Genomic DNA, 22,612 nt, shown 5'->3' with positions numbered 1-22,612 from the left:
AACGGGCAGGGCTTCTGGGTTAGTTCAGGTGTGAGTGTTAGTTACAACAAAACAACGTACATCGCAGCCTGCAAGAAGAAAAAACAAAGTGCGCTCCCTCCCTTTCGCAGGTCTACCTTCCCGTACCCCTTCCCTGCGCGTGTGCCCTAAACCTCTCGCCACCAGAGGGCGACCTGCCACAGCAGCCATCTTGAATAGGGAACGAAGAGTCAAGAATGGTAGGAAGCACAGGGGAATGAAAGACAGCAGAGATGGACAGAAAGGCAAGAGAGAGAAAGAGGGAGAGAAAGAGAGAGAGAGAGAGAGAGAGGTGGCGATGTACTTACGTTGATCTCACTCAGAATGACGTCTATAATGCTGCCAATAACGATGAGGAAGTCAAAAACATTCCAGGGGTCACTAAAGTAACCCTACACAGGACGAGGGGAGGGTGGGGGGTGAGAGAGGGCAGTTAGAGATGCAGAATTGACCATCACACTAGCGCTGCTCATACCCATGATGCATGAGCACAATCAATATCTCAAACGCTTGTGCGACAGCAAAATCAGCGGATCGATATTCCCACTCCGTTAAACTTTATTTTATGCTTTACTGTTTAACGGTGAATCCACACGTTTGTATCTCCACGAGAAATATTGTTTGATTTGTGTTCATGTGCTCATTTACTGGGATAGGAATGAAACTGGTTTTTAGAAGCGTCTCACCTTGAGCGATTGTGAGCGCTCAAAAGAAAACGTGTGCCGTCTCTACTTACACAATATCTGATTTGTGCTTAGTAGGCCAGGAAAACCCTTTCATGGATTGGAAATTGCTGCCAAGTTATGCGAGACATAGAGCTATTTAAATAGCAACTGTTGGAATTACGAGCTGTCTAATGTCCTGAGGCAGATGAGCTGTGACTTGAGAGAGAGCGAGAGAGACACTGATGTTTTCAGGAAAACGTGATCGTCAATCCTCAATTGGGGCAAAGTTGGGATGTGATCACGGTAAAACATTTCAGGTCAAAGGTATTATAAGGTTAAATAAGTAGGGTCTGAGATTTCTGATGATTAGCAGTATTTTATCTATCTACCGGGAAAGAGAAATAAAAAGTAATATAAAAGTCTTGCCAGGAGGACACCTGCAAAATTGGTAATAAAACAGCACACAGTAACGGAACACTGTCAAGTTAGGAAACGTATTTCACCCAGTGCATGCTGGGTAACAGCCCTAATGACATTACAAACGTCTTCGATTTGTTCAACTAAATTAAAATGAGTAGGGCTGTCGAACGATTAATTGCATCCGGAATAAAAGTTTTTGTTCAAGTTTCTGTTCTCCTGTATCTATCCTTTCATTGTTATAAAAAAAAAGTTTGTGTTTACATAATGTCTCTGTACTGTCCATATTACTTTTGTATTTATAAACACATACACATACATGTATTTAGAAAATATTTAGATGTAATTATTTATATTTACCTAGAATTGAAATGATACGTAAACGTTTATACATTTTTATATTTTTAAATATATGCATGTATGTGTTTTTAAATACAAAATTAATATGCTCAGTGCACGGACATATATTATGTAAACAAACTTTAAATCTTGATCAAGATTAACCGCGATCAAACGTTTGATGGCCCTAAAAATGTAAAAAAAATCTTGAAAATGCAGATCTTAACATCAAGAAAAAAGACAAACTACTATTTTAACCTCATGAAACAATCGTTGTGAAAAGATTCACAAAATATATTTACAGTATGTAGACATTTCTGGACACAATTGAAAAAAGAATCATCATGCATGTTAAACTATGGCTTTGAAATCCGGCCTGTTCATAAATGTGCAGGAGGGAGTGTCTAGAAAGGGCGGGGCTTATTGAGGGTGTGTCTATAAAAAAGCTGTGTGAAGATCGTACCCTGGGTTTGAAGGCGATGAGTTTGAGGATCATTTCCACAGTGAAGAGGCCGGTGAACAACATATTAAGAATATTCATGGCTTTGTTGAAGGACTGAGATTGACCGTGATGCTGTAAACACAAACCAGCAAATACTTTTTAAAAAGCTGAATTCAGTGCATAGCTATAAAGCGCGTAGTCGAGCACACTGACCTGCATGGCCAGGCAGATGGTGTTGAGCAGGATAAGGGTGAACATCAGGTATTCGAAGTAGGTGGAGTTCACCACGTACCAAACTTTGTACTGATAAGGGTTTTTAGGGATGTATCTGCGCAGGGGGCGGGCCTTCAGGGCATATTCCACACACTGACGCTGTACAGGCACACAAAATGTATGAACATGTGTCTATAGAACCCAAAGGATATTTCAAACATCACCAATAACAATTATGTGGACGCGGATACCTGATTCTTGTCCAGCTCACAGTTTTTGTACTCTTGTTCTCCCTGCTCCTGAAACGTCACGATGACGAAACCTACGAATATGTTCATCATGAAGAAGGCAATGATGATAATGTAGATGATGAAGAATATAGAGATGACCACGCGGTAGTTGTAGATCGGGCCGATATCCTCCGCGTGGGAGTCTATGGCTCTGTAGAGTAGCCTGTTGAAGAAAAACACGTTTATATAAATATTTCATTTCACATTAGTTTTAATATTTTAGATGTTGCTAAAGTATCAAAGTTGAAATGGACCTAGCTAACTAGTATTAATATTGACTATTTAAACAGAACTCAAATGGTGCGAGTTTGAGGATGCGTTTATGTGTATATGTCGCACCCCGGCCAACCCTCGAAGGTGGATACAGCGAACAGTGCCATCATGCCCTGCAGGACATCATCAAAGTTGAAGTCGCTGTTCTCCCATGAACGCGGAGCTTTCTCTGGCTTTCCAACATTCCCGTCTTTGTATAATATGTAAGACCCCCTTGAAACACACACACACACGATTTAATTTTGTGCCGTTTACTCATGGAAATGTTATATTTGTATTCCCAAATCAAGTGATGTTACCTGCACTCTGACTGTGTTTGTTTGGAGGAGTCCGTGCAGTAGAAGAATTTGCCCTGGAAAACAATAATCGTAAATACGTTTCATGCGTTTATTAAATATTTGAGCTAATTAGGTGCAAAATGATGTACTGAGACATATCAGACCTCACCTTAAAAAGCTGCACACCAATGCAGGCAAACATGAACTGCAGCAGCGAGGTGACAATGACGATATTCCCGATGGTGCGGATGGCTACAAACACACACTGGACCACATGCTGTGGAAACAAAAACACACCAAATTTAAAACAAATGATCTCCATTACGCTATATAGAAATAACAATAAGTGTTTTTGTAATAAATGTTTTGCGATTAAGAGCGAGACGGAGACTCACTTTGAGACCCTTGGCCCTGTTGATTGCTCTCAGGGGCCTCAACACTCTCAGCACTCTGAGAATCTTCACCACATTAATGGCACTTGACCTGTGAATCACAGCACAGTCCGGCACCACCGATCAGAGCGGCTAATTACTGATCACATGACACGCATAACACATAATACTATCAGTAAGAACCTGGTTTTCTTGATTATTTCACTGAAATTGAAGTTGACTAATTTACACAACAATGGATATACTTGCTTTAAATGTATGGGTTTAACATATCACTACAATTAAAAGAACTACTCTATTTATTAAATAGTTGTTTTTATTTAAATGATTTACATTTTATATATTTAATGAGTTAAAAGAACTACACTATTTATTTATTAATTTTATGTGGTATTTATTTAGTATGTATATGAATGACATTTTATTTATAATTCTTTTGCATTTTCTTCTTATTATTATTATTTATTTATTTATTATAAAATTAGGTTTTTTTACATGTCACAGTTTATATGACTAAAAGGAGCTACATGACAAAATATATATACCACTTTTTTTTGTTTGCATATTGTATTTTTCTTAAAATTAAGTTCATCCACATTGTTTACAGACCTGAGTTTAAAGACACCGTTTTCTTATGTTAAACCCGAATTTGAGCTTGTATCCATGAAAAAAGCGTTATAAAAATTTCATATTTTAATTTGAACATAATTCATTTTGCACACACTCCGGCTCAGAGAGGAAATTGAATACCGCTAACCTAAGGCTGTTATTTTGTCAGTGTCATTGTTTCAGAACAACCCGATTGGCTGGTCATGAAACAATGTCATTGGATTGGCAATATGACGGACATGGTACTTTTGTGATGAGAAGCACTGCTATTGGTCAGTTTGTTAGTAGCTGTGAAATGATGCAGGTACTCACTGAATTCCAGAGGAGATCAGAGACACACTGACCACCACCAGATCCAGAATATTAAAATAATTCCGACAAAATGAACCCTTATGTACGAACGCTCCGTACGCCGTCATCTGAGAGCAAGCATACACAAATGACATAGTGAGAAGGTTATAGTACGAAAGATATTATTAGCATGCGATGTTTGAACTGATGCGTGCGTCTTTAAAATGTAAATGTACCTTTAACATGATCTCTATGGTGAAGATCCCTGTAAACACATAATCTGCATAGCCTAAAATCTACCAGAGAGAGATAGAGAGAGACTCTTAGTAAAGCCTTAGAAGAGCAGCGCTACAAACACGACGTGTGTGTCGGTGTGTTTGTGTATACCCGATTCCTGAATGAGTCATTCTTCACTGGATCTTCTGCTGCCAGTGCAATACTGCTCAGCAGTATAAAAAACAAGATTAAATTGGTGAAAACGTTGTGGTTTACAATCTTATGACACAAAACCCTGAACCTACAAAGAGAGAGAGAGAGAGAGAGAGAGAGAGAGAGAGAAAAAGGGGTCTGAGTGAAATGGAGTTGAGTACATACTACGTATTGTAATCCACCGATGTGAAAAATAAAGGTGTGTTTGGGTTTTTTATACTTGTTACTGGGGCTGAAAATAAAGAAAGCTCTGGCCTCTGGCATGGGAACGGCTTTCTCTTTCAGCTGAATGTCTGAGAGCGGCCGTGGACGTGGTCCTACTGGCACCTCAGGTTCCTCCTCCTCCTCTCCTGCAAAGAAATGAGAGCGAGCTGAATCCCACACTAGCTTCATCGTATGAGGAATATCAAAGACATTTACAATATATTTTTTACAACTTTAAGAAAATAATTTAAGATTTACGTAAATTCAGAATTAAGCCTCTGCTTTTGTAACCCATCATTATTTCTTTCATCCTATGCTATCCGGGCTAGTATCTGGGCTTAAACCTATCCTATATTTTCCGGAAATGTAGAATGGCCCACTTCTTTATATAGTAGGTCACTTTTCAAACAAGATTGTGTGCCGCGTTTCAAAAACAACGATTCAATTTAAGTGTCTATAAAATGTAAACAAAATGTCTTCTGGGACAGTTTTGAGTAATGTACTTTCAATTAACCTTCATACAGCATTCTTCCAAACATGCACATTTCTTACAGCGTGTTATTTATTTGTTTAAAAAAAAATGTTCTTTGTTCTTGATGATCAAATGTCATTTTAACTCATGGGAACAAGCTTTGCACAAGCCTCTATGGGCTTCTGGTACTTTCCCAGAACTTCTGTCCGTTTCTAAAATGTACTGTACTTTATTTTCGTGCTTGCGTCTTGGGCGTGAATAAATAAACAAACATGAATAATACAAATGGACCGAGATATGTGGTGAAGTTTGGTGAATCAGCAGAGTCAAGAGAAGGAATCTTTGCTCAACCGAAGAATGATTCACGCTAATTGCTCCCTGAGCAGAATTGAACAGATTTTGGCTCTTATGTAGTTTCCTTCATCTTTCTATAAAAAGTTAAAACACTTGCTCTTGACTCACCTGGGAAATCGTTCACAGGATATGGATTCTTCTCCTCGTTCTCTTCACCTGTGTACTCATCTATGTTGATCTAAAATCAAGCAAACACACAATAAAAAACAAAACGACAACAAACATGTATTGAAGAAATTACAAAGTAACTGTGCAAGTTTATAAATGTCTGCATAACTTAATGTACAGTATTTAAGTAAAAGATTATTAATTAATAAACACAGTTCTGGTTGTAAAATTGGTTAAAAAAAACCTGTGATAGCACATTAATTGATTTAGTATCAATGTGCCAAGTTGCCAACATGAATATGAACTACATGACTTGGCAAAAGGAATGTTTTTGTTATTATTATTAATAATAAACTTTGTATTTATGGCACATTAGTGTCTCTTATAATGGTTTTATTTTCTCTAGGCCTTGCACACTACAGAGCTCTTCCTATTATCGTCAAAGTCGGTTTTATAGTATGCGGCCTCTTGCTAGTCACCTTGGTGGCAGTCTGCGTCTCTCCATCTGAGGTGATGGATTTCAGTTCAATCTTCTCCTCTTTCTTCTCATCCGCCAGTGGAGGTTTCGCCGAGTTTTGACGCTTCTCTGGACTAGCCGTCCTGTGAGACAAAGGCAAAAAATTGCACAATAAATGTGTGTATGTGGTGCTTTACGGTCTGTATTTACAGCCCTCTGGGAGAGCCAAGCGCTTCTGTAAAATGATACTTCATATTTTCTCAGTGTTACCCTAATGGAGTAATAACTGATATTGTTTTAATGAGCTCATTACACACAGGAAATCATCAAAGGAAGATTTTATGGGTCCTGAGGACAATAGTAAAGAATTGCACTCATTTGAACCTGGCCAGCTTCTTTCTCTCTTTCTCCTCCTCTTCCTCTTTCTGTGCTGATGTCAGACTCTCGGCATCTGCCAGGTTGTCCACGGCAATGGCCAAGAAGACATTCAGGAGGATGTCTGGTTAGAGTTCAGGAGCAGGTGCTAGAAACATGACGACTTGAAGACTCAAGAAATGAAAGATTTTAAACTCTGCAATACCAGTGCAAACAAACAGAACAAAACGGGTTTTGAAGCTTATCGGGAATGTGTACTGTTCTGTTAAAATGTGTTGTTTGGATCGTTTGATAGAACGGTTTGCCAAATGAAATGTAAATGATTGGTCTAATGTTGCATTACGCTAATTTACGTTTGGTTCATGTCGTGTTTTGCAAGCAGTTTTGCAGTGTATTTAATTAACTATTGTATTTTATCCGCTATATGGTGACCATAGTCTGTTAAAAGCCGCTGTTCAGCAACTTAATTAAAAGTTGTTCATTAAAAATTAAAGTCTCATTGAGTTGTGCATTAAAAATTGACATCTCATCCTGGATCAAATTCTTCCCCTAGAAGACACATTCTTTGCACAGCGATACACTGGTGATTTGCATCATATTTGTAGCCAGATGTGTATTCGTATTGACCAATCGGCATCCATGAACAGAGCTATCAGTTTCAAAATGAACTGTTTTGTGTCAGTTTATGTTGTGCAAAACAGGAGCATCCCTTTAAGTGGCATCCTGCCGTGAAGGATACAGTTTCCACAGATGAAGAGGATGATGAAGTAGATACAGACGAGCATTCCAGGGAAGGACGGTCCTCCGTACGCCATGATGCCATCATACATCACAGAGTTCCAATCCTCTCCCGTCAAAATCTACCATCACATCATTAAAAAACATGAACATCAACCAAACAGGTGTGTAAAGACATTTATGGAAATTTCACGTGACTGCAGCAGAACCTGAAAGACGGTTAGGAGAGACTGGGGGAAGTTATCGAAGGTGCTGCGGCGTGTCTCGTCAAAGTTGAACTTTCCGCCGAAGAGCTGCATGCCGAGCAGACTGAAGATGATGATGAACAGGAAGAGCAGCAGGAGCAGGGAGGCGATCGAGCGCACCGAGTTCAGCAGAGACGCCACTAGATTACTGAGAGAGTTCCAGTACCTGAAAGAGGACAGTCAGTGTTAATACAGTAGTCCAGCATGCACGCTTAACGTGAGCCGTGTGTTTCTGACATGCACCTGGTGATCTTGAATATGCGAAGCAGGCGTACGCAGCGCAGCACTGAGATGCCGAGGGGTGACATGATCTTCGTTTCTACCAGAATGGTCTCCAGAATCCCACCGCACACCACAAAACTGTCGAAGCGGTTGAAAAGAGAGACGAAATATGCCTGTAAGCCCAGGCTGTACGTCTTCAGCAGCATCTCACCGGTGAAGAGAGCCAGCAGTACCTTATTGGCAATATCTGTAAACACATATACAACCATTGACTAACAAAAACTGATGAAAAAAGGAAAAACCTCAATCTAAAAATCACGAGGTTATGTAAAATATTACTAAATTACTAAATTTACTTAATTAAAAATAAATACTAAAGTTTTGTATTTTATTGATGTAGTTCTTCTGCACTGTAAACTTGTTCAAATCATATTTTAGCTTTAGAAATACAATTCTCGGTGTATAGACCTATTCATCACATATGTGCTGTTCTTTTTCATTTAATCAAATTTTATTACAAACATTTGCATGTCATTTGATAGGTTTCATCGGACGAACGCGCCTGGCCCGAAGTTAACTTCCAGGCTGAGTTTGGTTATAATATAACTATTTAATTTAATTTATATTAATATTACTTTATATTTTACTGTATAATAATTGTAGTAAATTTAATTTAAAAAGAGTTTTTGATTTTTTGCGGAGGTCTACTGAAGGTTAAGTTTGGTCCACATAACGATTGTTTATGTTGTTGCCGCTGAAACCCTCTATAGGTAAAAACAAACTGAGTAAAAAATCGGTAAAACGTTACCAATGGCATTGATTTGGAATGGGTCACCTGTTTGTCTAATAATGAATGACAGAATAAGTTTGAAAAACCTTCTGCATTTCTGTTTGGTGCCACTAGAGGCACAAAAATCACACACAGCATCTTAAAACGGTTGCATATTTAAACAGCTCAAGTAATAAAGTGTTGTATATTTAAACCGCTACGGTATTAAAGTCTTACATTTTTAAATTCCTCACGTACTGTAGTGCCATTTCTTTATATAGGTGCAGTTAAGTGGTGTTTATTTAAACAGCTAGAGTTATGTAGGACTGTTTAGTTTAATGTCTACAGTAATGCACTGTACCTTGTACATTGGTGAGCCACTCTGGTTGCTGGTGGTGCTCAGAGGCAATGGTTAGCGTGTTCAGAAATACCAGGAAAATGACCAGCCAGTAAAACATGTTCGACTTCACGGCTGCGCGACACTTGCGGCGACACAACCGATTCCACCGTCGAGAATAACGACTACAAAGATACAGAGACAGAGAGAGCGAAAGGATATAAGGCATTCCTTTATTAATGTAGGATTAGATGTGGCCATTCTTGCAAAGCAGAGATAAACTCTTTTTTTAGTATCCCATAATTGTGATTTCTGCAATCATAACACTATTTATATTCCTAAATGTGTTTTAATGGCAGGTACAGAAACGATCCTGCATCAAAATCTTCTGCCACTGTAGATCTGTAGCAAACAAATCTCATCTGAATAACAAAAGCAATCTGAACCTGTTCATGTGTTAGAGGGCAACCGTGATGATCAAAACACAACACTGGCATCGAAATACAACGAGAGCACCACAAACACGCAAACACACACATATACAGTATGAGGAGCAATAATGAAGGCACGCTCGCCTTCAGACGGCATGTAATGTACTAACCTGAATTTGGATTTGGAGATCCTATTTCTGGAATGGAAAACAGAATGTATTATACATACAGAACAGACACGACATCATGAAGGACAGCGTTTCCACAGAGACAGCAGAACTGGGGTGGCAGACAGGTGACCCCGCTCATACATCATCAGTGTGTTACAGCGTCCTCGCAAGGAACGAAAGATGAGCGGGAGCAACTGAGTGCCAACCATTAGATAGAGGAGAGATGGAGAGATGAACAGATAGAGAGATAGATAGATACAGATAGATATAGAGAGATAGACAGACAGAGAGACAGACAGAGAGACAGATAGAGAGACAGATAGAGAGACAGATAGAACTAGATAGCGAGAGAGAGAGAGAGAGAGAGAGAGAGAGACAGACAGACAGACAGACAGACAGACAGACAGACAGACAGACAGAACAGCTAGATAGACAGGACAGCTAGATAGACAGGACAGCTAGACAGACAGGACAGCTAGATAGACAGGACAGCTAGACAGACAGGACAGCTAGATAGACAGGACAGCTAGACAGACAGGACAGCTAGACAGACAGGACAGCTAGACAGACAGGACAGCTAGACAGACAGGACAGCTAGATAGACAGGACAGCTAGACAGACAGGAAAGCTAGACAGACAGGACAGCTAGACAGACAGGACAGCTAGATAGACAGGACAGCTAGACAGACAGGACAGCTAGATAGACAGGACAGGGGAGAGAGAGAGAGAGAGAGAGAGAGAGACAGACAGACGGACAGACAGACAGATAGACAGAACAGCTAGATAGACAGGACAGCTAGATAGACAGGACAGGGGGGAGAGAGAGAGAGATAGATAGGTAGGTAGGTAGGTAGGTAGGTAGGTAGGTAGGTAGGTAGGTAGATAGATAGATAGATAGATAGATAGATAGATAGATAGATAGATAGATAGATAGATAGATGATAGATGATAGATGATAGATGATAGATAGATAGATAGATAGATAGATAGATAGATAGATAGATAGATAGATAGATAGATAGATAGATAGATAGATAGATAGATTTACAGTTTCTTCTTGTCTGATATGTTCTTTCAGACTTACAATTTAACTGACAGCAGCAGACAGCAGACAAAAATATTTGGCAGACAACACAGCGCACAGTGAAAGAACAACATTGAAGATCACGGGAGCGAGAAAAGACGCTCATTGGGCCCTTTTGACCGTGCATACTACTGTAGTAAGCATTGACTTAGGCCTTAGAAGATGCTATCTGAGATCTTTCTGTAAATGTCTGACAATAGATCCTATAATCAAAACTAAATTATAACAAATGTTAAAAAACCTATGTCTGAAGTTAATTCAACATGTAGAAAAAGGGGGAAAAAGAAGGAAACACAAGAACAGGAAAGAAGGTGATGATGCAGAGACTTACGCCATGCGGGTGCAACAGGTTTCTCCCTCCATATCTCCGGCTGGAGCATTATCAGTGTTCACAGACTCATTTTCACTGGCCGGCATACTCACTGCGAGAGAGACAGAGAGGAAGGAGGGAAGAGAGATGAATTGCCAGTTGAGATAATACTCATCTTCTGCTCAGAACCCATCAAAGGCTGGTTTTCAGCAAGTCTACTCCAAATCCCTGCTAACACACTGGGTCGACCTGTAAAGGAACTCTTACATTGACATATCCATACACAGTATAGGTTTCATAGGTGTTAAACCCAAACAGTCAAGGTTTAGCTAACTAGCACTGGGCAGTTCGCACCATCCGGCTGCAGCCATCAATTGTCATTTATACTCATTTAAAAGAAACTGTGTATTCTGACAGAAAAACGTATTCTTGTAAACAACAATAAAAAGGAAATACTTTACATAAGTTGTTTTGCAAGACGTAAACAACACTGGTGCAGAAGCACTTTTTCAGTTATTTTTAACAATACACAAACATTAGAACAAATTACAACCAACAGAACATTTACAACTGAATCAAATGTTAGACAAACGTCTTTAAGACTTAATTATTGATATTAAAGAAAAAACAGGAAGTCATTCTGGACCAGTGTTGTTTACATCTTGCAAAATGGTGTACATTCTCAATATCACTGTAGATGTCATACCACCTTTCATTTGTATTTGGAAGATTCTTGTATTTGTACTTATGTCCTTTTTATTATGTCCAAGTTTATCAAACTCAGGGTAGTTGGGTAATGAAGGTCTTGGTATGTGCACATTCTTGCGATGTCATGACAATGCTGATTGGATAATGGCATGACTGTCCTGCACCTCCAGAGTGATGTCACATGGTATTTATTTATTTACGGTAGAACTGTATACACACAAGCAAAGACCGCATACATCCTGGGGGTCCCGCTCAAACATACCTGCACTTAATGTTAAACTGTCAATAATATGTGGATGTGTTGTTCCGAGCACAGACTCTGGAAATAAATACAAAGGAACTTACCCCTCCATATATGCCATGATAAAAAACGGTTTTAAACTCAAATCTAAATCTACCAATCAACATGCAGGCCTGGGATTTCAGCCTATAAACATGCATGGGGCGGGGTCAAGCAGGGGTCTCTGAATTCCATGCTGCATTCTCATTTGCTCCGACCTTGATCCCTAATTCTCTTTCTTAGTTCTGTCAATCATGAACAAATTCACATCATTATCCAGACTACACCACCCCTGGAAATGGGATTATGGGATTACAGTTGATCGGATATTCTAAGAGAGGATTACAAATGTCAAACAGTGACGTTACATCATCTGCATGCATTGCACAACCACATGTATTTTTGGAAAATGAACAAATTGAAGACAAACGTTTTTTGTTTTGTTTTACACATATTTTTTCCAAAACCCAACTTCTCTGTAAACAGATCCAAGCACAGACAAAAAGCCACATGCATCAGTGTCAAGAGAAAAATGCCCACGATCCTTTGCAATAACACTTCTATAAACATCTTATAATAGCTGTCAGAGAGAAATCAGAACCTCAGAGTCTCAGAATCACCATCTAAACATGGTGCGCACAGCAGAACTGTTTCTGTCTGGACATCACATGCAGCTCGCGTCACTACACAAGACTGATGTGTTTTTGAAATTTAACACAATAAATTCGCACTCTGATTAAAATACCTGGAGAAAAAAACTAAAACGACATGCTACAAGTCCAGATATTTCAAACAGACAAGTCTCCTACAACCCAAACAGAGCAATGAGTTCAAATTTCAAAACACAGATTTTCATGCCCGTCATGGTATTCTAGTGCTACCCATCACCCTGCCGTACCCCTAATGCCCTGATAGAGGGATCGGAGGGTGGGCCGAGGGGGTCAGTGTAATAGGTTCAAGAGTGCCTGATGCACTTTTGCCATGCACACTTAAAAGTAAACCGTGGTTGCTATGGAGACGCACACGCCTTACGAAGCAGAGCCGCTTTTTTCTTCACCGCCCCACGGATGTACTGTAAACGGTGAGTCTTTCCTGGAAACAACAGAGCAAGACTAAAACAGTCATGGACAGACAGACACTTACACGTACACACAAAGAACCAAGAAAAGGATTGAGACGCCACTGTCTCTCTCTCTCTCTCTCTCTCTACCCATTCGTTACTGACTGAGGCGGTAACATCCAACACAAGACAAAACACAAGCAAACAGACATGTCGTGGGTATGGTCTGCACATACACTTGTAGAATTACTGTGAGTATATTCCTTTGCTTTGCTCATATCTATAACTATTAAAACTGTAAATAACAGTAAATGTTTCGTTGCTGGGCGCAGTTCTGTTTTCTACCACTAGGTGTGCATCAGTAAGTGATTTACGGTTGAAGCTGCATACATGCTCCTATCTGATCTCCATTAAAAAACTGGAGTGAGAATTCACAATCTCAGGCTCCGAAAGGGAAAAGTCCAAAATAAGTACAATAAATAAACAAACAAACACAAGCTTAAATATACAATATATATATATATATATATGCATTGGGGACTTCCCCACAACCACTATTTATTATTCTTAACATAAACAACTTGGTACTGTTGAATAAGCTAACCTAAAAATAAACCAAACTTTATATTTGGCATTATAAAATACAATTCGAGACATTATTTAGATCTCCACTAAACCTTCAGTCCAAGAACATTTTGACTTTTGCTTTTTACAAGAACATTGTCTGAAATGTAGCCCCTATATTAATGGTAAAACCTAGTCACGTACTATACAAACACGTCCCTAACTCCCCTGCTCCATCGGTCTATCAATCAAAACTCAGTAAAATACAAACTAAGTAAAATATGTAAATGTTAAAATATGAGTATAATCAATATAGAGATGTATGTGCCATCAAACAGGCTAATTTTTTTTCCTCACAAATACAGCCGTGTAAAAAATTAAGAGACCATCCCAAATTTTCATTTAATCAGCATTTCTAGATGTACAGTATTCAGGCCATTCCAGTCCAGTGTCTGTTTAATTTCAACAAAATCAAACCTCAGGAGTGACAAAGTCAACAAACATCAATGTGAAAGACTGACAGCATGACAAGACACAAAAAAACTGTGATACAAATCGATGTTATCATATAAAACAATAGTTTTTGAATGTTTCCTAAATCCAAGTGCAAATATTTCTGTTGTATTGCTTAAAAGTGAATGTAAACTTGTTTCATTTGCGGTATTTGAGGTCTAAAAAATACGGAGCATCGTTTCTGTCATTTGACCCGTTTCTCCAGTTTTTTGCAAATAAATGCAATCGAAACAATATGTTTATTTGAAATTTGGAAGAAAAATTGTTGGTAGTTCACAGAATGAAACAAAAATGATCATTTTAACAATACACATACTTATAAATAGTACATTCTGAAATACTGAAAATAAGCTTGAAATGGTCTCTGATTTTTTCGCGGCTGTATGTATGATGCAAAAGAGATTTGAACCATCAGCATTTTGCACCATCAATATTTAAAGTTGCCGTTTATTCTCAAAAGCATGAGAGAAACCGTTCCCATAACCACAATGAATATGCTCAAATCCAAACTTTTGGCAAATACTGTATGTTCCTTCATACAAAGAAACTCAAATTTTATAGAATTTTATTATCTTTTGTCAGATAATTAAGAATTAGGAACAAACCTTTTTTTATTATTTATAAACTTCATTAGATTAATCTATTTACTGAAACATCATGAGAATTTTCTGCAATCCTACAACTGCGTTGAATGTTTTTTTTTTTTACAATAAGTGTACAAAAGCTGATGGAATTCGCAACGCCTGTCTCTCACGCACAAATATCCTCACAGTAACAGACAGACAGACAGACAGACAGACATGCTCGTACTCACGATTTCTAGGCTTGTCGTCATCCAGTCCCTCGTCGTCATTCTCAGGGTCGATGTCCTCTGCCTGTGTGATCCAGTCAAGGTAACCCTTCAGATCCTCCTCCAGCTGCTGTTTCTCTCGGAGTTTCTGGAAGTCACCACGAGCTTTGGCCTTCTCTCGCTCTTTGGAGAACTCTCTGAGAAATAGAGACTTTCTTTAAATACCCATCTAAAAATGAAAGTACAGTAAAGTACAGTATATAGACTACATCATGAAATCAATCAAAGACGATTTATGCACTTGAAAACATTTGAACTAAAATCATAGTAGGCCACGACAAACACAAATTACACTACCAATCAGATTAAGAATAAGAAACTCATTTTACAGAGAAAGTAAAAGAATGAGAGAGATTTCTCCCTTTAATACGTAAATGAGAGAACTATTTAATTTCTAAATAAGCTATATCTTTGATAGACACTAGCCTTTGATATACAGTTGTACAGAAAAAAGCAGAGTCAAAAAAGCCTTGGAATAACATGAGGATGATTAAATATCGACAGACGTTTGCTTTTTAGATAGACTACTCCTTTCCAATGCACATCAAGACTGAGAGAGAGACAGAGAGAGAGAGAGAGAGAGAGAAAGAGAGAGAGAAATGGAGAGTCCCTTACCCGCTTAAAACCCCAAGAACCAAATTAAGAACAAAAAAGGAGCCAATGATGATTAAAGTGACAAAATAAAGCCACGGCCAGGAATTCCCTATAGCATCATTCACCTGGGAATGGAGGAGGAGGGGAGGAGTGTGGGGAGAGATGGATGAGGGGGGTATATAGAGTTGAAGAGGGATGAATGAATGATTAGTATGTGTCTAACGCTACAACAAACCCTCTCTGGGTTTCTCTCTCGGGTTCTCCGTCTTTCTCTATCTCGCCGACTCGAGAAGAAAAGCGTTTGATGGTTCAATCCAAGTTCAGTCTGATTGTTTTGTACACAGAAAACACACACGCACAGGCGTTCGGAACATGATGCTTACCCGCTCAACACACCCAGAACCAGATTTAGAACGAAAAAGGATCCAAAGATGACCAGACTGACAAAATAAACCCACGGAAGCTCATAACCCATGGCGTCCTGCATCTGAGATGAGGAAGGAACAGTTAGAAAAAGAAAAAAGACAAGGTGGAGAAGAGAGGGAAAACCATGAAAAAGTCGAGTGCAGTGAACAGCACATGCTTGTCCCTCAGAAACTCAGAGCATCAAGCAAACCTATCAAGCGTAGAGCATCTTCAACAGAGAGAGAGAGAGAGACTCTCAGGCGAGTCTTTTTGACTGCATTAGGAGGTGACATCAGGAAAGCCATCAATCACTACAAGTGTCTGGAAGAGTGTAGGGGACGAGGATACCGTAAAGATGGAGTGTAGAGCTAAGCAGTGATATAAATCACTCTCTCTCACACAAACAAACAAACACACACACACACACACACACACACACACACACACACACACACACACACACACACACACACACACACACACACACACACACACACACACAACCCTCAGAAACTATATTCTAAACCTCTAAACCTAACTTTGAACTAAAACATGTTGACATAAGACATATAAAAGAGCAAAACAGGATTCAGCTGATTTACAAGCCTTGATTTACAAGTCGGTTGTCAGCATGGTTCACAATATTTATAAGGACAATCCTCTACACACACATTTCTTGTCAAATGATCTCAAAGGAATTTCTGCTAGACATTCAGAATTTGGAAAAATAAATAATAATAATAAAGTCATAATTCAAAATGTATTCGGATCAATAAATAAATACTGGAATTACTGATATATTTGTTATCGTTTGATTCTCAGAGTTCTACACTACAAAAAAAGGGTTTCTTTACTTGTCTTGTTTTTGGTACAAATAACTAAGAAAAATCTTAAATCAAGAACAATTTACTTGAGAAGCAAAATCAAAGTCTTGTTTTTTTTCTTAAAAAAACAACATTGCAAATATTACTTTAACATTACTTTAGTTTATGCTTAAAAAAGCAAACATATGGTGTAAAATGAATGAACTTGAATCAAGTTTATTTTTCGTACTGCATTGGCAGATATTTAGCTTATTTTAAGCATAAACTCACTTGACAAGACTTTTCAAAAGACAACAAGAGATTTTACTGGAACACATAAGAAAAATACTAAGTATGAAATTCAATTTTGAATTTATGTCTTATAATAATGTCTTGCTATTGGAAAATTGAAATTTTTGATGTCTTATAGGGGATCATGTTGTAAACTCGGTTGTAAACGTTATGTTCTAAAATATATTTCGTTTAAGAATCTAAAAAGAAATCGTTTAATATGACGTCTCTTATTTCTAAATTCTAAAATAAATTTTCATACCAATACATTTTTTGACATGGGGATATTCTTCATCATTGACATGTCTCTCTATCATTTTAACAGACTTCCATGTTTTTCAGTTCTGCTGTGTGCATGTATGCCATTACTGGAGCAGACTCACCCAGTACAGGACATCAGTCCAGCCCTCCATTGTGATGCATTGAAACACAGTCAGCATGGCAAATGCAAAGTTATCAAAGTTCGTGATTCCATCATTAGGCCCCTCCCACCCCATCATGCATTGTGTTATATTGGGCGGCGAGCAGTGTCGTCCATGGGCGGAGCTGGGAGCGCATGGGGCCGGCTTCTCCTCAGATAGAGAACCTAAATGAAACCAGCCCTTTAGTCTACATCGTCAGCAAATTAAATACAACGACAATGGAAAACCAAACAATGCAGATAAAGTCTCAACCTTTGTGTCCATCTCTGAAGAAGAAGCAGGTTCTGTGCATCTTGCCCATGAAGAGCTCGAGTCCGATGATGGCGTAGATGATGATGACAAACAGAACTAGCAAAGCGATGTGCAGGAGGGGAACCATGGCTTTAATGATGGAGTTCAGCACCACCTGTAAACCTGCAGTCAAACCAAATCTCACGTCACAAATGTACCACATTCAGATTTCTATTTCAACACAAGTGCATTTACTAAAACTAAATTATTGTGTCATATATAAACAGTCATCACTTTGCAATTTTGTTTAGTGATGCTATTGGTGCAGAAGTTAATAGTCTGCGATTACTGGTAATCAGTGAGAATCTGAAAGGAATTTTCCTCTTTCTCTCCGTTTTTTTCAGCCATGACTCATGGATGACTTATTCAACAATCCTCAGACGTGAATGTGCGTATGTACTTACTAGGTACTCCAGACACGAGTCTCAGAGGTCTCAACACTCTAAAGGCTCGCAAAGCTTTTACATCAAAACCTGCAGCTTTGCCTCCTATTGAAGTCCCACCATCTTTAGTGGCCTGCTCTAATATTGCACTGAAGAGCCTGAGAGAAAGAGAGAAACAAAGAGAGAGAGAGAGATTGGTAACCTTATACATTTTGACACATTCCTCATAATAGTGTTTACATTTCAGATGAATAAAACAGCTTCAGGTAATTAACTCTTCATCTATTCCACAAGTAATACAATTTCTATATTCCTATAATTCTATCATTTAAAACACATATCAGAGAACACCGATGTACATTAAAAACAAAGCAATAATAGCATTGTAGTCAAACGGTCCTGGGTTACACCGGAAGGCTGCACTCACCCCACCACCACGATAATGAAATCCAACAGGTTCCAGCCATTCCGCAGGTATGCGTTAGGGTGACACAGCAGCCCGTACGCAAACACTTTCAGGAATGCTTCCACCGTAAAAATAATGAGAAAGAGATACTCCACCCGTTCCTAGAAAGACAAAACCGAGAGAAAAAGATATTACTTCTCAAATTGCATCAGTCGTAATATCTTAAACGCAAATGAGTTTTTTCTCAATGGCGCACTTATCCCGCATCACAAAATCACTTTGTCTGAATGACATTTTATTACAGATCAGGCCTATCGGAACAGAACCGATATCGCACGCACAAACACACGGAACGTGGAACGCTGTGCTCAAGCGGATTACAGAGCAGAAACACCACATCTGTAAATGCCAGATGAGTTTCAAGTCTGCTGACTGCCGTACAATATTTCTGCTATAGGATGAAAACACAGACATCGATCATCGAAGAAAAGGTAAGATAGTTTATAACCATTGTGTCTCTTAAAGGGACAGTTCACCCAAAAATAAAAACAATTCTGGCATCATTTACTCACCCTCGAGTTGTTCCAAATCTGTATACATTTTTTTTGTTCCGATGAACACAGAGAAAGATATTTGGAAGAAGGCTTGTAACCAAACAGTTCTTGGCCACCATTGACTACCATAGTACGAAAAATTTTAATGGGAGTCATAAGTGCCCCAGAAATGTTTTCTTTCCTTCATTCTTCAAAAGATCTTCTTTTGTGTTCAACAGAACAAATGTTTTTAAAGAAAATTTTCCTACTATGGTACTCAATGGTGCCCAAGAATTGTTTGGTTAAAAGCATTCTTCCAAATATCTTTCTCAGTGTTCATTAGAACAAAGAAATGTATACAGATTTGGAACAACTCGAGTGTATAGTAAAATAATTTTGGATGAACTTTTCCTTAAAGGCAAACTTTTAAACAGGTGCTGCCTTATTTACAATATTATTATCATATGCACACTCAAAAAAAATTGCTTTTAATTTCCCTTCAGAAAAGGATATTTAACAGAGGCCTGTGAATAAGTACTTGTCATCTAAAACTCATGAAGATGATTCAGAATCCACTGAAAAGCAACAGAGAAGCCAAGAGATGTGTTATTCCAATCAGAGAAAGACGCTCACAGAAACACCTTTACACAGAGACAAACGTTGCTCACAGTCTATTTAAAACTGCATTAGTCATGTCGGTGTTATTTTAGTCCTAAATAACACATTCTTACGCAAATGAGGTGAATTAAGTTAAATGAAGGATCGAGTCCAGTCTACTAAGTTTGTCACAATATGCAAATGAAATAAATTCGATCTGTTTGACTGGAGGCAGGTTGGTACGGGCGCAAAACAATTGATTAGCTGATATTTTAATCCAAAGCTACTTGTAAAACACAGTTCAAGGTCAATCTACCTGCCTGGAGTTACCAGGGGTTGTTTTTTGCTTAAGGTATAATTGTGATGTTCATGGATTGCCCTTTAGAAACAAAACCTTTCAGATCAACAACCACTGGCACTACAGTACAACTGTGTTTTTTTTGTTGTTATTGCAAAAGTGTGTGCTGGTGGTCGTATGAACCAATTTTATTTTAAATATTATCATTTTGGACAAGGTCTAGGTCTGGTATAAAGCTGCATAAGAATACAGCAAAAGAAATGTGGGTTTGCTCCATGTAGAAGGCAAGTTGTACATGACAGAAACAACAAGTTTATGTGAGATTGCATTATAAATTCCCTCTCAAATCAGGGTTAAATGATGTTGAAGCTGTTATCAACTCCTTTACTGTAGACAAAACTCTGAGATCTGGAATCAATCCAAGGCTCTTAAATTAATTAAGCTCAATTACTGACAAGAGCACTCGGTCATCAGCATAATCAACACCGGCACAATTCACATACACACACATACACGGAAACAGTCTAACAATCACATTCAGACAAATATCATAAAACATAATACAAAATATAAACTAGAGTAAAACATAGATTCATTTTGATGACTCGTCCTCTATTATACAATTGTTCTGCATTGTGGCTGAATAAGTGGTACAGTAAGAGCCATTAGCCATTTCATGTTTATCCTACGTGTCAGGAACCTTAATAATAATTTCCCTATGTGTTTTCATGCGATAGCCAGAATGGGATGAACCCATCACCATTGTTTGTAAATACTGGGCAAAATTGTTTTCAAGACTAAAGCAGTACATTTGATCTCTATCTGAGGCACACTTTTAAATTAAAACTAAACAAAACAAAAAATAATCGCAAAAATTGCTTTAAAGAAGCATATTTCTATTTGATCTGAGGCTCATTTTTTATATTTCAAATAAAACAAAATGCTAAATAAAATAGTTTTCTAAGGTAAACCCATTTCTCCAATATGACAAAAAATACTAAATCTACTGCAGTCAAAACAATTTTATTTTCTACACTGGAAAGCGCACCCTTAAGGAAGACATATGTGTCACTATAAAAAACTGTTATTAGTTGACAAACGCATGGCTCAATAGAACAGACACTGTCCAGCTTGGCTCCGCCCCTTTCCCCTGATTAGCTGTGTGTGGGGATGTGGCGTGAGGTCAGAGGTCGTGGGAGTTGCTCTTAGCCTGATCCCCCGAGAGCCATTTGGGTTTACGGAACAAAATAAGAGCCTCGGCCATGAGCTCTGAGAGAGATGGAAATATTCCCATGGCTCGGTCTGCGATACAGATTTAGCGGGTCATCTAAAAAAGGGACTTCATTTGCAAGGACTGTCCCCAGCTCAAGGCTGTGGGTTTGACAGGGAATTCTAAATATGAAATTCATGGGCCACACCTATGTACAGTACCTGGACTTGGACCAGTAAGGTTCTGTGGGGCAGATTTATACACGTTCCAACACAGGTGGAAAAATCTTTTTTTTCATACGAGTATTTACAAACGGGGCTAAAAAAAATGAGGTGGTTTGTGGTGAACTACTGTCCAAAAAGACTTATCAATACTAAGCTGCAAGTAGCATACAGCGAGATAACATACAAGTCACATTTACATGTCAACAATGGCAAACGTGGCCCAGTAGAAGCAGGTTACTGCTGTTCCTAAACAGTTGCAGGAACAGCTAATCCTGGAGCCATGTACAGTATAAACACTTAAAGGCATAGCAGAAAAAAAAGAAAGTGCTGAAGTGTCAGAAAAAAAGAGTGGAAGAAAGTCATGAAGACAACATGATGATTTATTTGATTATGATTGTTCCCTGCTAAAAGAAGTTAAAACAAATAAAAATGTATAAAATCATTCCCCAAAAGTCCAAAAATCACACAGATCCAGTTATTTAGCAGTAGCCGCCTTAAATGCATCGAGTACATCTGTATCGCCCCATATAGACATGTCACTCACTTTACAACCAGTTCTTTTCTTTAATAGTAATCTTTAAGGTCAGCTAAGATTAAGAGTTATGTGTGGTTTGGTTTATGTGATGTGTCCTTTCAGACTTAATCATAATTACATGTTAAAACTCCATTCAACAAGACTTGAGAGAGAGAGAGAGAGAGAGAGAGAGAGAGAGCGAGAGAGAGAGCGAGAGAGAGAGAGAGAGAGAGAGAGACCGTGTATAAGCGAGAGAAAGATTAACAGGGCTACTCACTCATGCCCATAATTGCAGCGATAGCACCTTTAAAAAGGTCAATTTAAGCCTGGAGTAGTGCAAGATATTTGTGTGAGAGAATGTATTATTAAGACCCTTAGAAGACTAGATGTGTTGGTTTTTCTTTGAACCGGCTGGCACAGCGACAGAAACACACACACAAGCATCTGTGCCTCTGATCCAAGACCTGCTGACTCTCTGTTCTGCCCTGGACACACACACACACTCGTATCAAAGTACAGGATAATCATAGATCAGACACGACTTCAAACCTATTATTTACTTCTGTTCTCCAAGGCGAGCATCAAGCAGCCCAAGTATTATATTTTAATGCGTAAACTGTCTTTAAGTTTGTTCTCGAGTATGAATGATTCTTAAATCATGCGGTTGTTTGAATGCAGAAGGACGTTCTGTTATTATTCTAATTAATCAGATGTAGATGACGGATGAAAAATAA

General features: G+C 38.5%; 1 protein-coding gene across 13 annotated transcripts in view; it reads right to left on the bottom strand.

Annotated features, from left to right (window-relative positions):
• The window catches only part of cacna1c (calcium channel, voltage-dependent, L type, alpha 1C subunit), a 102,110-nt gene that overhangs the window by 17,104 nt on the left and 62,394 nt on the right, over positions 1-22,612 (bottom strand). For 4 of the 13 annotated variants that reach the window (XM_057323829.1, XM_057323836.1, XM_057323834.1 and 1 more), the window contains exons 4-29: positions 18,524-18,663; positions 18,118-18,254; positions 17,675-17,836; positions 17,384-17,586; positions 15,885-15,988; positions 14,872-15,044; positions 10,954-11,044; positions 9,539-9,565; positions 8,962-9,122; positions 7,853-8,078; positions 7,574-7,775; positions 7,366-7,486; positions 6,636-6,750; positions 6,274-6,394; positions 5,795-5,864; positions 4,615-5,006; positions 4,464-4,523; positions 4,249-4,355; positions 3,331-3,418; positions 3,105-3,212; positions 2,957-3,009; positions 2,724-2,870; positions 2,346-2,547; positions 2,095-2,253; positions 1,903-2,013; positions 327-410 (exon numbers count right to left, since the gene is read on the bottom strand). In XM_057323829.1, coding sequence (XP_057179812.1) covers positions 327-410; positions 1,903-2,013; positions 2,095-2,253; positions 2,346-2,547; positions 2,724-2,870; positions 2,957-3,009; positions 3,105-3,212; positions 3,331-3,418; positions 4,249-4,355; positions 4,464-4,523; positions 4,615-5,006; positions 5,795-5,864; positions 6,274-6,394; positions 6,636-6,750; positions 7,366-7,486; positions 7,574-7,775; positions 7,853-8,078; positions 8,962-9,122; positions 9,539-9,565; positions 10,954-11,044; positions 14,872-15,044; positions 15,885-15,988; positions 17,384-17,586; positions 17,675-17,836; positions 18,118-18,254; positions 18,524-18,663 — 3,564 coding nt within the window. Of the gene's footprint in view, positions 1-326; positions 411-1,902; positions 2,014-2,094; positions 2,254-2,345; positions 2,548-2,723; positions 2,871-2,956; positions 3,010-3,104; positions 3,213-3,330; positions 3,419-4,248; positions 4,356-4,463; positions 4,524-4,614; positions 5,007-5,794; positions 5,865-6,273; positions 6,395-6,635; positions 6,751-7,365; positions 7,487-7,573; positions 7,776-7,852; positions 8,079-8,961; positions 9,123-9,538; positions 9,566-10,953; positions 11,045-14,871; positions 15,045-15,522; positions 15,627-15,884; positions 15,989-17,383; positions 17,587-17,674; positions 17,837-18,117; positions 18,255-18,523; positions 18,664-22,612 lie in introns of all 13 variants that reach the window. The other 9 variants (XM_057323837.1, XM_057323842.1, XM_057323838.1 and 6 more) reach the window with 7 other exon arrangements.

Source organism: Triplophysa rosa, linkage group LG24 (assembly GCF_024868665.1).
Source record: "Triplophysa rosa linkage group LG24, Trosa_1v2, whole genome shotgun sequence".
Taxonomy (NCBI): domain Eukaryota; kingdom Metazoa; phylum Chordata; class Actinopteri; order Cypriniformes; family Nemacheilidae; genus Triplophysa; species Triplophysa rosa.
The sequence above is the reverse complement of the archived record's forward strand: the minus strand, read 5'-3'. Positions and strand labels throughout refer to the sequence as shown.